Below are 15,009 nucleotides of genomic sequence, written 5' to 3' on the forward strand. Positions count from 1 at the left end.
AATCCTGGTTCTACCACTTACTAGATGTGTAAGTGGATAAATTATTTAAATTCTGTAAACTGCAGTTTCCTCATTTTTAAAATGTGGCATTAATACCTGAGTTGTAAGTAGCATGCATATAAAGCTGCTCTGAAGTTTCAACAAAGTTTTTACTTTGCACGTTTTAATAAATGACAGCTATCATAATACCATCAACAGCACCTTGTAGAAATGATAAGTGCCCCCTATTTAGCTGAAAGATATTATGCTGCAACTTTTTTAAAGATGACTCCACAGTTTTGACTCTAAGCTGAATCTAGAAAAAAAGAGCAATTGTATATTGTAAGATGTGTTTTCTTTTGTTCATCTCTTCCAAATAACTAAATTCTTATTGCTATATAAGCAAAAGGAATTAAGCCAAAGAGAAGCAAAAAGACAAGGGGGATCCCTGGGTGGCTCAGCAGTTTAGGTCCTGCCTTCGGCCCAGGGCGTGATCCTGGAGTCGCAGGATCGAGTCCCGCGTTGGGCTCCCTGAATGGAGCCTGCTTCTCCCTCTGCCTGTGTCTCTGCCTCTCTCTCTCTCTCTCATGAATAAATAAATAAAATCTTAAAAAAGACAAGGTATGTACATGTGTATACACACACATGAACACACATATCTACTGTGCCCTACACCATTTCAGGAAGTTGTATAAAAACATGAAAAGAAAGTTGAAAAATAAACAGGAAGACCATAGATTACAATGAAGGTAACCATATATACAAATGCAGGCAAATTTCCAAGCTGGGCTATTTGAATGTTTCATTCAGAGTCACATTATTGTCAGAAAAATACTAAAATTCTTCTGGTAATACCCCTTGGAGACAGATCCACAAGTCCGGAAAAGTTGAATATTTTCATCCCTTTTTATCAGTGTAGGTGAAGATTTCATCTTTTCTTTAAACAAAACCAAACTCTACTACAGTCACTACTACTACGGATTTCTAAAGTATATAACATTTGATACTGGGATTTCTGCCACAATTTCATTAGAAAGTACAAAGGGTTTCTGTACTATTCACTTGGACTTTTCAACTATAAAGAAAAATGGAAATTTTATGACAGACTTATATTTCTAAAAATGTATTCCTTGGGATACTAATGGCCTAAGACAATGAATGGAGTGGGAGGATAAAAGGATTCTGTGGTCAAAAGAGCTGAATTGGGAAATGCTGCATTCTAGATCTCACTCTTAGAGACTCACAACACTATTGACGTAAAAGGTTCTGAGAAGTCCTGCAGTGAGCACAGCTGCTTAAATTTGCTTAACCAGTGTTCCCCAAATTTATTTGGCTATAGAATCCTTTTTTTCCAAGCAATAACCAAGGAGCCAGTGTTCCTCATAACAACTTATTTTAGGAAATGTGTAATAAATTGCCTTTGATTATCTATTTAAAAAGTAATTTTGTATGTACTTGTCCCAAAGAGGTAGTCTCTGGCAGAATTTGCTAAAGTCCCAAAATGAGTCCATGGTATTTCATGTCAGGAAAAAAAATCTAACTTGCTTAGACTAGCATTTACGCTATCTTTGGCAAGTTCAAGTAATTTCTAGAATTCGTGTTTTGATCTTTTTACTGCCTGTATGTTCTTAATCAAGTCCAAACACTCAATTCTAATGCCTGTGCAAATATAAAAAGTGAAGGTGACCCTCCAAGCCTTTGCTTTTCTTTCCAGTTTCACTGTAAGCTAAGAAAACCCTGTAGTTGTGAGCTGTACCTTCAAATATAAGAATACTAAACTAAAAAAAAAAGAATACTAAACTCAGTTACCAGTATTTTATTAACTGCTACCACAAGCTGCATTTATATAATCCTATAATAAAATAATGAATGTTCTGCAATGTTACTCCAGAAGCAAAGTAGTGACTGGATATTATTTCATTCCCCTAACACCTCCCTAACATCCCTACTAAGTATATAGAACAAAACCCTGTAATTACTACTTTATCTGTTGGAGGTTAAGCAACGTTCCCCAAGTACCAACAGTCAGCAGGGACCAATTTGTTGTTGGACAGATACTTGTGCATATTACAACTATAGAAATTGTATCAGATAATCACCCTGAAATATGAACAAAAACAGGAAATTCCTTTACTAATAGCTTATTATTTAAGGAATTTTCTTCTTTTGAAATAATTCTAGAACATTATTTGCTAGAAATCTAAACTTGAAACAAAAAAAAAATCAGATGGCATACTCGATAGCTTTTTGTGCATTTGGAAATTAAAAACAAAGCCTTAACAACTGCAATGAGGCATTCATTACTTTGTCCTTGTGTTAGACGAAACAAAATAAGTAAGCTACAATTAATTCTGGGTAAAGTGTGAATGTGAATGATAACACTGCCAGGCTGTGGCATCCCTTTCTTCCTAGGCTCTCCCCTCCATTGCAGGAGTACATAAAAGTGTAACAATACATGTAAGATGACATCAACAATTCTTACAAAGCCTAACAGAGAAGACACAGTGTTATTAAGGAAATTATACATTGTGGTAAGCCATTGACTTTTGGGCATCCATTTTCAAGTTATACAAAATAAGCTGGCCTTTGAAGGAAGACACTTTAAAACATTTATGGCAAAATACAATGTAATCACAGTATTTTATATTTTGATAAAATGTGGCAACAAAATTTTACCAGGGATAAGGGAAATGTTGAAGAGAAGGAAAAATCTGATGTGAAAGGAGTCAAGAATGTTAACAATTTAGTAAAGCAAAGGAGTTAAAGTATCAGGTTCAAGTTTCATAAGTTTTTTTTTTCTTTTAACGTAGAAGCAGAGGTAACAAAAATTGGTCTTCACCTGGTAAGTGTGTACTCCCTGAGTCCTGAATGCAAGTTCATGGCAGAAAAAGTACCTATGCATCCACGCAATCTTTTGTCTCGACCAATCTTCCATGTTACAAACAGTGGGCTGTAACGGGAGATAAAAATAAGGTCAATCCATCAATTCAACTCAAGACAGTTATTTATTGAATATTTATCATATGCATGGTTAGGTACCTGAGACATAAAGGACTACATGACAGGCCCCCAAGGGGCTGGGTCTAGCCCAATGGGACTGCATTTAACAATAATTATATCTGGAATGTACTGAGTGTATTCTATATGTTAGGCAGCATGATAAATGTTTTAAACAAATTATATTAATCCTCATCAACAACCCTAAGAGGCTGAGTAATTCTATTACAAACACTCCTATTTGACAGATGAGGCAGTCCCACAGTTTATATACAGTGAAATAATAACTACAACCTGGACAAAGCCATAACCAGCATGGCCCAACAGCTTGAGTCCTCATTTAAACTTCACGTTATTGATTGATTTGTTAAGTCTAGTTTAGAAAAAAAAAAAACCAACCCCCAAATTTCAACAAATACTGAATATTATGTATTATGAATGGTGCTACAGGAAATACAAGATTGCCTAAAACATCGTCAGAGTGCTCTAGGAGCAAGTACAGAAGGCAGGCATGTTCATGATTAACCAACACAGGCAAAAGAAAATAAGTGCTATAAACTATGTCTAAGATGCCATGAATGAAGCCACAGGGATAGAAGAAAATTTCAATTGGGTTTGATTCCCTTCAGCTTGACCTAGAAAAATAAGTAGAGTTTGGAAAGGTAAAGGGCAAGAGCAAACATTAAAAAAGTAAGACTCTGAAACCACAAAAATTATTATAATTTTTAGGGAAAAGTATGGCCAACAAATACAATCTCTCAAGCATCAAATACGATGGCGTCAAGAAAGTTCTGTAGTTTTATTTTTTTTTATTTTTATTTTTTATTTATTTATGATAGTCACAGAGAGAGAGAGAGAGAGAGAGAGAGAGAGAGAGAGGCAGAGACACAGGCAGAGGGAGAAGCAGGCTCCATGCACCGGGAGCCCGACGTGGGATTCGATCCCGGGTCTCCAGGATCGCGGCCCTGGGCCAAAGACAGGCGCCAAACCGCTGCACCACCCAGGGATCCCAGTTCTGTAGTTTTAAATGAAGTTTAACATACTAGGTATTTTGGATCCTGTAGCAAACCAGTGACAGCCTCAATTAATGGTTGAGTCTAGAAACAATTCTAGTTAGAAGCAACTTTATATGTCAGTTTGTATGAGATAAATTAATTTACACATTTTAGCACATTGTGTAAAAAAGATAAATACCCTAGAGTTGGGGGTGGTTCATGTTAATGTGAGTATTCACAGTATTATGGGTATAATATAGTACATTTCTGCTTTCTAAAAATTTAAATTTTAATTTTAGGGGGACATACCATATGTTATGTATTTCTAATAATATGCTGTTGAGTTGGAGAACACATTCTGTATTTAAAGTAGTCTCTAGTCAGTCCTCAGCAGTTGGGTGAGAAGATCCTGTTCAACTACTTCAATCACCCATCTCAAACATTTAAATAATGCCAAATTCTGACAGGTGGTCACAAAGACAGACAGGTTCCCAAATAAATAATGTGTACAAACCAGGAGCAGTGCTAAGAGTTACCTTCTTCCAAGAAACAAATGTCCAGATGCATTAAAAAAAATGACTAAAGTATAAGGCCAAATGATTGTCAATGTTAGTATTCAAGTGTTGGATGACCTACATTAAAATTATGAAGATAAAAAGCAAAAGGAAAATTTGAGGTTTTCTGCTTCTACATCATATGAACCTAAACACCTTATAACTTGAGACAAGATACTGATGCTCTTGGAGCATTTCTCTAATTGCTCTTGACTAAGAATTATTAGGAAGACAAGAATTAGACGTATAACTCGTGTTAATACTACTGTCTTTAATGATGAATTTCACCTCTTTATTTTTCATTTTGTAATTTGGAAGAGTCAATGTCAGCAACAATTCTGTGGACAGTAAGATGCCACTCTTCTCCCATAACAGCATTGATACAAATCCTATCTCCATAATATGTCTCTTGGCAGATTCAGAACAAAGTGAATCACACTATAACATATATATACTAATATGTCTTTAAAATACCATGATGGCTTTTTGATGACCTGGAACTAAATAGTGTATTCTCTTCCTCAGTGACTTGAGTGAGAAACCTAAAAGTGCGAGTGAATTAATTTCCCATCAAAACCTCTAGAGATGAAAGTCATTTAAAAGTGCTCTACCTGGGTGCCTGGGTGGCTCCATTGCCTGGGTGGCTCCATCGGTTAAGCATCTGCCTTCAGCTCAGGTCATGATCCCAGGGTCCTGGGAAAGAGCCCTGCATGACACTTCCTGCTCAGCGGGGAGTCTGCTTCTCTCTCTCTCTCCCTCCCGCTGTCCCTCCCCACCACTTGTTCTCTCTCTCTCAAATAAATAAAAATTTTTAAAAAGTGCTTTACTTTCAGTTATCTTATTTATCCCACTAAAATATATGTATACATCATTCTTCCATAATCCTGCCTATTCAAGCAAACATTCAAAACGTGTAGGGTAAATAGAAAAAGAATACAAATTAACCACTATATTATGGAGTATGTTGGAGGGCATTCAAAACACAGAGTAGGGAAAATGATATACAGTTTCTTATAATGCTTGCTATCACTGATGAAAGGATGATGAATTCGAGGATTAGAGTGCTAGAGGATAAGCTGCATTTTGCCAGGCAGGCTGGGAGAAAAGATACCCCATAATAAGCAAGGGCATGGGGATGTAAAAGGACATAGCACTTTCAGAGAACATAAAGTAGTATGATAATCTTGATAACTTGCTGTGGTCTCTTGCAGATTTAACATTCTCTGAATCTTAGGAACTGTTGAACATTTGTTCTCAGGAGCCCTCATAACAGGTAAAGCAGATGCAGAGTTGTCTACACTCTCCCTGTTCCTTACCTGCCCCTGGCAACACACGCTTTGGGGGTTGGTATTGCGGGGAAATATCTGTGTCAAAGATGGGAGAGATTGCTACTTGACAACCTCACTGTGTGTAGAGCAGATGCCTGAAGATGGAAGAGATTAGACTTTTAGGAGACAGAATACAACTATGCCTTCACAATATGGGGCTCTAATTTCTCATTTACAAATGCTCATCCAGCGTACATTATCAAGAACACATATGTGTTCTGTGTTCGAACAAAACACAAACAGACTCATAGATACAGAGAACAAATGGATGGTTGCTGGGGGGGGAGGGGGATGAATCAAGTCAGTGAAGGGGATTAAGAGATACAAGGCTATGTTATGACAGCTTAGGGAATGTAGTCCATAATATTGTAACAACTTAGTATGGTGACAGATGGTAACCAGACCTAATTGTGGTAGCCATTTCAGAAATGTATGTAAATACTGAATTACTATGTTGTACACCTGAAACTAATACAATATTGTATGTTGATTATTCAACAAAAGAATTTAGAAAAAAAAATTTTAAAGAACACATATATGGAACTGAAAAAAACAAAACACCTACAAGCAACATGTCATGGGGGAAAGAACTTGAGAAAAGAAGCATTTTAAAGTACACTGAAACAGAATAAACATCAATCACTGAGCACAAAAAAATTGTATCTGGTGTGTGATAACTACTTTGTACAGGACAATGACTATGGGAACATTCAATATATATGACCTAAAAATAGCAACAATGCACAGAGGAAACAAATAGGCAATTTCATCCCCAAATGTGTTATTAAAATGTGTATAAGTTCTCAAAAGGACTTATGAGATCTATGTAATCAGAGATAGATCAAAGTAGAAAAAAGGGATTTGAGCCTGTTGAGAGGAGCTGCTTAGTGACAAGGAACTCTGGAAAAGAATTCATAGTAAGACAAAGATTGAATGTTTTTGGAAAATGCTTTTACCATATGGTTTGAAGCCACCTACATACACTGAAAAAAAACTACTACAAGCTATAAAGGGGCTCAAAATGAAATGAAATATTAATGGAAATGTTTATCTGAGAGTAACCAGACATAACTTTTTAAAGCATTTTCCTACTTGTGAACATTTTGTACCACTACGTTCTAAGAAACCTTTGGAGGAAAGTAAACTCTCCATTTTTCCAAGTCTGTAGACAGGAACAGGAAGTAACCACCTAATCTAGGTGAATCCTCTCTGCCAACTGGCAGCCAATACCATCAGGTCAATAGTACTAGCTCTCAGAGAAACGTAGTTGGAGGGATTCAGCAAAAGTACAGAAAAGCAACTTAAATATGAGCAGAATATTCTCAAGCCCAAGTGGCAATGCCACTGCCTATGCCCCTCTTTTTTTTTTTTTAGATTTTTATTTATTTATTAGAGAGACAGTGCACAAGTAGGCAGAGAAGCAGGCAGAGGGAGAAGGAGAGGAGGGCTCCCTGCTGGCTGAGTGGGACTCAATCCCAGGACCCCAGGATCATGACCTGAGCTGAAGGCAGACGTTTAACCCACTGAGCCACCCAGGCGCCCCACTACATCCCTCTTTTGAGACTACTGATGCAGACCAGAACAGATTAGACACATATTTGTGGGAGAGGGGTACAACTATGAAAAAGGCGTATTCACAAAGAATATTTTACCATAAATCCTGTCTCCCCTCCATACCACAGCAGAAATAGGTTAAATAGGTTGAATATTTGCTCTTCTTTAGAATGAGATTTGTAGCGGGTAATGTTAATAGGATGATATCAATCCCTACCAATATAATGCTAATTACTATAAATGGGTATTCACCAAGGTTATTAATATTACACATATATATGGGAAGAGAGAAGCTACCTAGCATGGTTCTTTTCTTTTGCCATCAAATAATGATGGCTTTTTAATGATGCTCAGGTTCTTCTGCTACTTAACTCAGTTATCCAACTAAATTACTCATAACATCCAACTCAATACTGTAATTCCCCAGGATCTAGGAGCTCAGAGAAAAACAGAAATGGTAGAGTATTCTTTCCACCACAAGGTTAAAACATTTCACTTCCTGTTTCAATACAAAGAAGTTACCTACCTCATTTACAAATCACAGAATCTCCACATTCCATTTGTAAAAATGTACTCAATGTGGTTAAATCCTTTATTAGTCTATTTGGGTTACCATAACACAATACACAGACCAGGTGGCTTAAACAACAAAAATGTATTTTCTCACAATTCTGGAGACTGGCAAGGACAAGATCAAGGATCCAGTGGGGTTCTGTTTCTGGTGAGAGCTCTCCCTCTGGCTTGTAAGTGACTGCTTTGTAATCACTTGGCCTTTTCTCTGAGCATGCAGAGAGAATGAGCGTGTGTATACAAACTTGCTAGCGGCTTTTCTTACAAAAACACTAATCCTATTGGATCAGGGACCCACCCTTATGACCTCATGTAACCTTAATTATCTCATTATAGGCCCTATCTTCAAATACCATCACAGTGGAGGTTAGAGTTTCAACATATTCGTTTTGTGGGGCCATAATTCCATCCATAGCAAACCCCTAGCGAGAGTTTTAGCACATAGTTCATAATTTATATAATTACCTAAGATTGTTAGATGAAGGAAATTTTAGGAGATTATATATTTCCTCTTGATTTTACAGGTAAAAAATGAAAGTTATCCAGGGTGATTTAAGTGTAGAGTCACCTCACTAGCTAGTAATAAAATCTTACTACCAATGTCATCCCCCCGCCCAAGTATAGGGAGATAAAAAATTGTGAGTAGCAAAGCTAAATGTTTTCTAAGATACCAGAGAATAGGAAATTCTTAGGAATACATAAATCTTATTCTCCACCTCCAAGGAAGAGAGAGAAAGATTAGCTAAGAAGATACCAGGACACACTGGAAATGGCTGGATCAGCCTAGACACACTAAACCAACCTTGTAAGTATAAGCTTCTATACTATTCCTGTTGGAAGCCCACAGCAAAACCTATTTTATCTTTGATGGCCTCCCAACACCCTTTCTGACTCCCTCTCAACTCTCTTTCTTCACTTTTTTTCCTCTTGTCTAGCCAGCCTTCATCAAACTCAAGTGATCTAATAGCTACAAATTTGTGTCCAATCAAAATTCCCGCCAAATGAAAATTTCCACTTACCACCCCTTAACAATTATTTAGCTAGGTATTGATCTGTTGAGATATTATGTCAAGGTATTAAGTTAAGGTATTGAGCCTTAACTCTTCCAGGTAATCTGAAATTCAAATTAAGAAACCTTAAAGGGAGAACAATAGGAGGTGGTAAATGGGGCCAGGCACGGGGAGAAGGTAAGGTTCTTTTTTTTTTAATTTTTTTATTGGAGTTCAATTTGCCAACATTTAGCCTACACCCAGTGCTCATCCCGCCAAGTGCCCCCCTCAGTGCCCATCACCCAGTCACCCCAACTCCCCGCCCACCATCTTACACTTGTCTCATCCAACCAACCCTTTTCTGCAGATAAGGAAAATACACTAAATCACGATCACAGCCTCATATGACACTCCTCTCCCTCCAACTTTTGTAAATAGCCTGGATCCCATGGGGCTCAGGAAAATAAGGAGATACTATCCCTTTTTTAAAAAGATTTTATTTATATATTCATGAGAGACAGAGAGAGAGAGAGAGAGAGAGAGAGAGAGAGAGAGAGAGAGGAAGAAGTAGGCTCCCTGCGTGGAGCCTGATACAGGACTTGATCCCAGGACCCCAGGATCACGACCTGAGCCAAAGGCAGATGCTCAACCACTGAGCCACTCAGGCACCCCAAGAAGACACTATTCAAACAGACAGCATGGGTTAGTATAGAAGACCACAAATATCTGGAAGGGGGAACCAGGAATTACCAAATATTCAGTAGTTTTCTTTGCCTGGTGTTCCTAGAAATTCTATCATGCAACATTTTATTTGCCCTGCCCCCTGCCACCACCATTTTTAGCACCACCATAATGCTAATTTAACTGGCAAATGCCAAGGAAGATAGCCTAAAGTCTTACAGATGACTGGGAAGGTTGAATGATGTGTATGTGTATGTCTTATAAATCAAGTGTAATAACCACCAACATATAACCAGCCAAATCACAAGCATACTTTAAGGGATTAGCTTGGATTCTGCCAAATTTTGAACTGAAAAAACCATTTCTTCCTTTTAGCAAGACCAAATCAATGGTTTTCAGTAAACTTAAAAAAATTCAGTCTCAGACTTGATACATTGAGATAGCCTAATTTTTATAGTCTTATTTTATTTCTTACAGCCCCGAATTAGATGAGAAAGCCTGCCTGTACTGGAAAAAAATACTATATTTAGACATATTTTCTAGTCTTAGCTTAGACTACAGTGAGTATTAAATTTAATATATTGTAGCATCTTAGGATAAAGCTCATAAAATAAGCTTTAAATGACAAAATGCCATAGATTTCCACAATGAAATAATTTATATTTGGAATACCTGTTCTGAAACAATTTGTTAAAAGATCTTTAAGGGATGGGACTCAGCCTTTACTATGAAAAGAATTAATTATTTTAATATAAGAGAGACCAGGCCAAAAAAAAAAAAAAAACATTCTACTGAAGTCTTAAGTATTCAATAAGCACAACTAAGAGAGCTAGATTCAGAGCTTTTAGAATGCTTTGATTGCGCTGGTCAACTTTTATTTTTTTAATGCCCTTAAAAACTTTTATGGAACTGTGTTTGGTACCAAACGTCTTGTTCCACTTGACAATTCATATGCTGGATGGTTAGGGAATACTTAACACTTCAAACAATGAAGACAACTAAAAGTTTTTCTTTTTTCACATGTATCTTACCTCCCCACTAATGATCTATCTTCTCCACCATCTTGTCTTATCCTCAGAACCCACTCAGTGACCAGAAAGAGTAGACAGGAAATAAATAAGCTGAATGATTTAAACACTAATATAAAGAGAGCTATAAAGTTATCTAGCTTCTTCATTCTAGATTTCCATCTTTCTTGCTTCCCATTCCAAGGGGCTCCAATGTAATGAGCCAGGTTCATAAGACCTACAATAAATTTGTGATGTAGTCGTTTATGAAGTTTTCTGGGTTTAGAAAGGTAACTGTTTTGATTTTAAGGTCCTTGAATTGGATTACTTGCTCTTTTGAGAGAAAGGAGCTGGATACGCTCAGCTTTGTAGCAGGAATTCCCCAAACCCTTTGCATTTTAGGGGTTATAAGGAAAGGCAGGATCTAAGGACAAATCAGTCAACTGAGACCATGTTTTTATAACAGGGCTGCTTATGTTGCCTTTATCTTCCCCCACTCCCCTCCCCCCTTTTACCTTTCAAAAAACAGTTCAACCTCTTAAGAACCGCTATTTTGAAATGCCCCAAGAGATTCAGGGTTTTTTTTCTAACACAGAACTGAATCCTCACCTCCAAAGTGTTTTTTAAAAATCACCTTTCTACTTCCCATTAAAGTATAACTTATATTACTATAAAAGTACCCATTTTAAGTGTAAAATTCAATGAATTTTGGCAAACGTATACATACATGTAAACCTAAAATGCAATCAAGTTATAGAACATTTCCATCACCCCAAAAAAGTTCCCTTGTGCCCCTTGGCAATATAAAATCCCTCTCCATACTTCTGGACCCTGGCAAACACTAACTTGTTTTTAGTCTCGATAATTTTGTCTTTTCCAGAATTTCATATAAATGGAATCATCCTATATGCAGTCTTTTTTGTCTGGCTTCTTTCACTTAGTGTAATGCTTTTGATATTCATACATGTGTTTTGTTCTTTTAATTGCTGAGTGGTATTCCACTGAACGGGATATACTAAAATTTGTTTCTTTACTCACTCATGTATGGATCTGAGTTGCTTACAGTTTGGGGCTATTATATATATAGCTTCTATGATAATATTTACATTCAAGTTTTTAATGGGAATATAAGTTTTCATTCCTCTTAGAGAACCACCTACAAAGAGAATTGCTGAGCTATGAGTAGGTGTATGTTTACCTTTAGGAGAAACTGCCAAACTATTTTCCAGTTGGCCGTAACAATTTCCAATAGCTGTACTGACTACATTCCTACCAGTATTGTATGAGTGTGCCAGTTGCTCCACATCCTCATCAACATTAGATTATTTTTTAATTCAAGTTAATGTGTAGGGATATCTCACTGTGGTTTTAATTTGCAGTTCTCTGATAACTAAGGATAATGAGTGACTCTTCAAGTGCTTATTATTCATGCACATATTTTCTTTTGGGAAGTGCTTGTTCAACTCATTTACTCATTTTTAAATTGGATTGTTTGTCTTCTTTCTACAGGAATTGGAGGTTTTTAAAAAGTATGTTCTGGATGCCAAGCTTTATCACAAATGTACATTGCAAATATATTTTACTAGTCTGTGGCTTGCCTTTTAATTTTCTTAATGTTATCTTTTGAAGAGCACATTTTTTTAATTTCGAGGAAGTTTAATTTTATGAATTTTTGTTTTCTGGTTCATGTTTCATGTCGGATAGAGAAATCTTTATCCAAAGGTCATGGAAATTTTCTCTTATTGTCTTCTAGAAGTTTTGTATTTTTAGCTTTTACATTTAGGTTTATGGTCCATTATGAGTAATTCTTTGTGTATACCGTGAGGTTCATTCTTAAAATTTGTTAATATTTGGTGGTGGAATTTTGTGTGTATGAACATAAGGAATACTGATCTATGGTTTTCTTTTCTTGTAATATATTTGTCAATTTTTGATATCATGGTGATGCCAACCTCATAGAATGAGTGGGGAAGAATTCTATCCTCCTCTATTTTCTAAAAGTTTGATTTGATTTGTTCCTTAAATATTTGGTAGAATTCACAATGAAGTCACTAGAGCTTAGATTTTAATTATGGGATGATTTTTAATTATGAATTCAATTTATTTGATATAAGACTATTCAGATTTTCTAGTTCATTTTGAGTCAATGTTGGTAATTTGTGTCTTTTGAGGACTTCTTCCATTTCATCTAAGTTGTGGAATTTATCGGCCTAGACTTATTCACAATATTCTTTTGTCCTTTTCATGTCTGCAGGATCTATAGTGATGTCTATTGCATCCTTCCTAATATTAGTAAATTGTGCTAACTTGTAGCTTTTCTTTTTTTATCTGTATCGGTTTAGTTATAGGTTTATCAATTTTATTGATCTTTTCAAAGAGCTGGCTATTGGTTTCATTGATTTTTCTCTGTTGTTAGTTTTTTCTGTTATTGATTTCTACTCATAATATTTTCTTCCTCTTACTTGTGGTTGAATTTGCTCTTCATTTTCTTAAGGTGGGCTGTTATTTCATTTTAGATCTTCTTTAATTTAAAGCTATAAACTTCCCACTAAGCCCTGTATAAACTACATCCTACAAATTTTAATATGTTGTATTTTCTATTATCATTCAGTTGAATTTTTTTAAATAGGCTCCACACCCAGCATTAAGCCCAATTCAGGGCTTGAACTCACAACCCTGAGATCAAGACCTGAGCTGAGATCAAGAGTTGGATGCTTAATCATCTGAGCCACCGAGATGCCCCAGTTCAAAATATTTTCTAATTTCTTCTTTGACCCATGGTTTATTTAGGGTGTACTGTGTCATTTCCTAATATTTGAGAATTTCTGAAATATATTTTGTTATTCATTTCTCATTTAATTCCATTTTGTTCAGAAAATATACTTTGTATTATTTCCCTTCTTCTGAATATACTGAGGCTTGTTTTATGGCCCAGAACATGGTCTATTTTAGTGAATTTGAAAAGAAAATATATTCTGGTAGTGTTAGGTCCAGTGTTTCATAAATGTCAATTAGGTATAGTTGGTTAGGTATAGTAGTGTTGGTCAGATTTTCTATATCCTCACTGATTTTTTTTTTTTTGGTCTACTTACACTATTAATTACTGAGTTAAAAGTGTCGAAATATCCATCTCTAATTGTATATTTGTCTCTATCCTTTCCATTGTATCTGGTCTTTTTTTTTTCATGTTTTTTTGAGGCTTTGTCAGAAGCACACACATTTAGTATTGTGTTCTTGATGAACTGACCACTTTACCATGATGAAATGTCCCTCCTTATCCCTGGTAATATTGTTTGTCTTGAAGTATAATCTGTCACATATTGACAAAGTCACTCTAGCTTTTTGATTAGTGTTTACATGACATATCTTTTTCCATTTGTTCATTTTTAACCTATCTAGTTCTTTAAAGTTAGTTTCTTATACATAGTACATAGTTGGGTCTTACATTTTTATGTAGCCTCTTAATTGTATTTAGACTACTTATATTTAATGTAACTTTGATATGGTTGTGTTTAAGTCTATCACCTTTATATTTTATATTTGTTTTTACATTTCTTATCATTTCCTTGCTCTTCTTTTTCTGTCTTGTTCTGGATTAAATGAGTGTATTTTAGTATCCATTTTAATTGCCCTTATTAGCTTACTAGTTATGCCTTTCTTGGTGGTTATTCTACATTGTATATGATGCATCTCTAGCTTACTACAGTCTACATTCAAATAATATTACATCACTATACACATAAGGGCCTTAGCAGCATGCTTCCATTTCATTCCTTCCATCCCTTGGGGCTATTGTCATATTTTCAGATCTATATACCTTATAAATTCCACAACAGATTATTAATTTTGCTTTAAACAATCACTTAGCTTTTAAAGAAATTTTAAAATGAGGGAAAAGTCTTGTATATTTACCCACACTTACCGCACTTATCTGGCACTCTTCATTACTCTGTAGAGATCCAAATTTCCATCTGGAATCATTTTCCTGCAGCCTGAAGAACTTCCCTTAATATTTCTTGTAGTTCAGGTCTGCTGGTGACAACTCTTTCAGTTTTTGTTTGTCTGAAAAAAATATATTTCACCTTCATTTCTTTTCGCTTTAATTTTGTATAGATATTTTCATTGGAGATAGGATTTCAGGTTGACAGTGCTTTTTTTTTCTTTCAGCACTTTAAAGATGTCATTCCGCTGTCTTCTTGCTTGCATTATCCCTGATGAGATGTATATAATTTCTTATCTTTGCTCTTCTGTATGTATTGTGTTCTTTTTTTCCCTCTAGTTTCTTTTCAAATGCTCCCTCTACCAATGGTTTTCAGCAATTTGATTATAACAGCCTTAGTGTGGTTTCCTTTGTG

The 15,009-nt window shown here is 35.8% G+C and overlaps 1 protein-coding gene across 1 annotated transcript in view; it reads right to left on the reverse strand.

The window, feature by feature from the left end:
- Positions 1-15,009, reverse strand: part of AMMECR1 (AMMECR nuclear protein 1) — a 115,445-nt gene that overhangs the window by 60,211 nt on the left and 40,225 nt on the right. The window contains exon 2 of the mRNA XM_041741116.1: positions 2,819-2,929. Within this exon, the coding sequence (XP_041597050.1) occupies positions 2,819-2,929 (111 nt within the window). The remainder of the gene's footprint in view (positions 1-2,818; positions 2,930-15,009) is intronic.

This window comes from Vulpes lagopus, chromosome X (genome assembly GCF_018345385.1).
Source record: "Vulpes lagopus strain Blue_001 chromosome X, ASM1834538v1, whole genome shotgun sequence".
Taxonomy (NCBI): Eukaryota; Metazoa; Chordata; class Mammalia; order Carnivora; family Canidae; genus Vulpes; species Vulpes lagopus.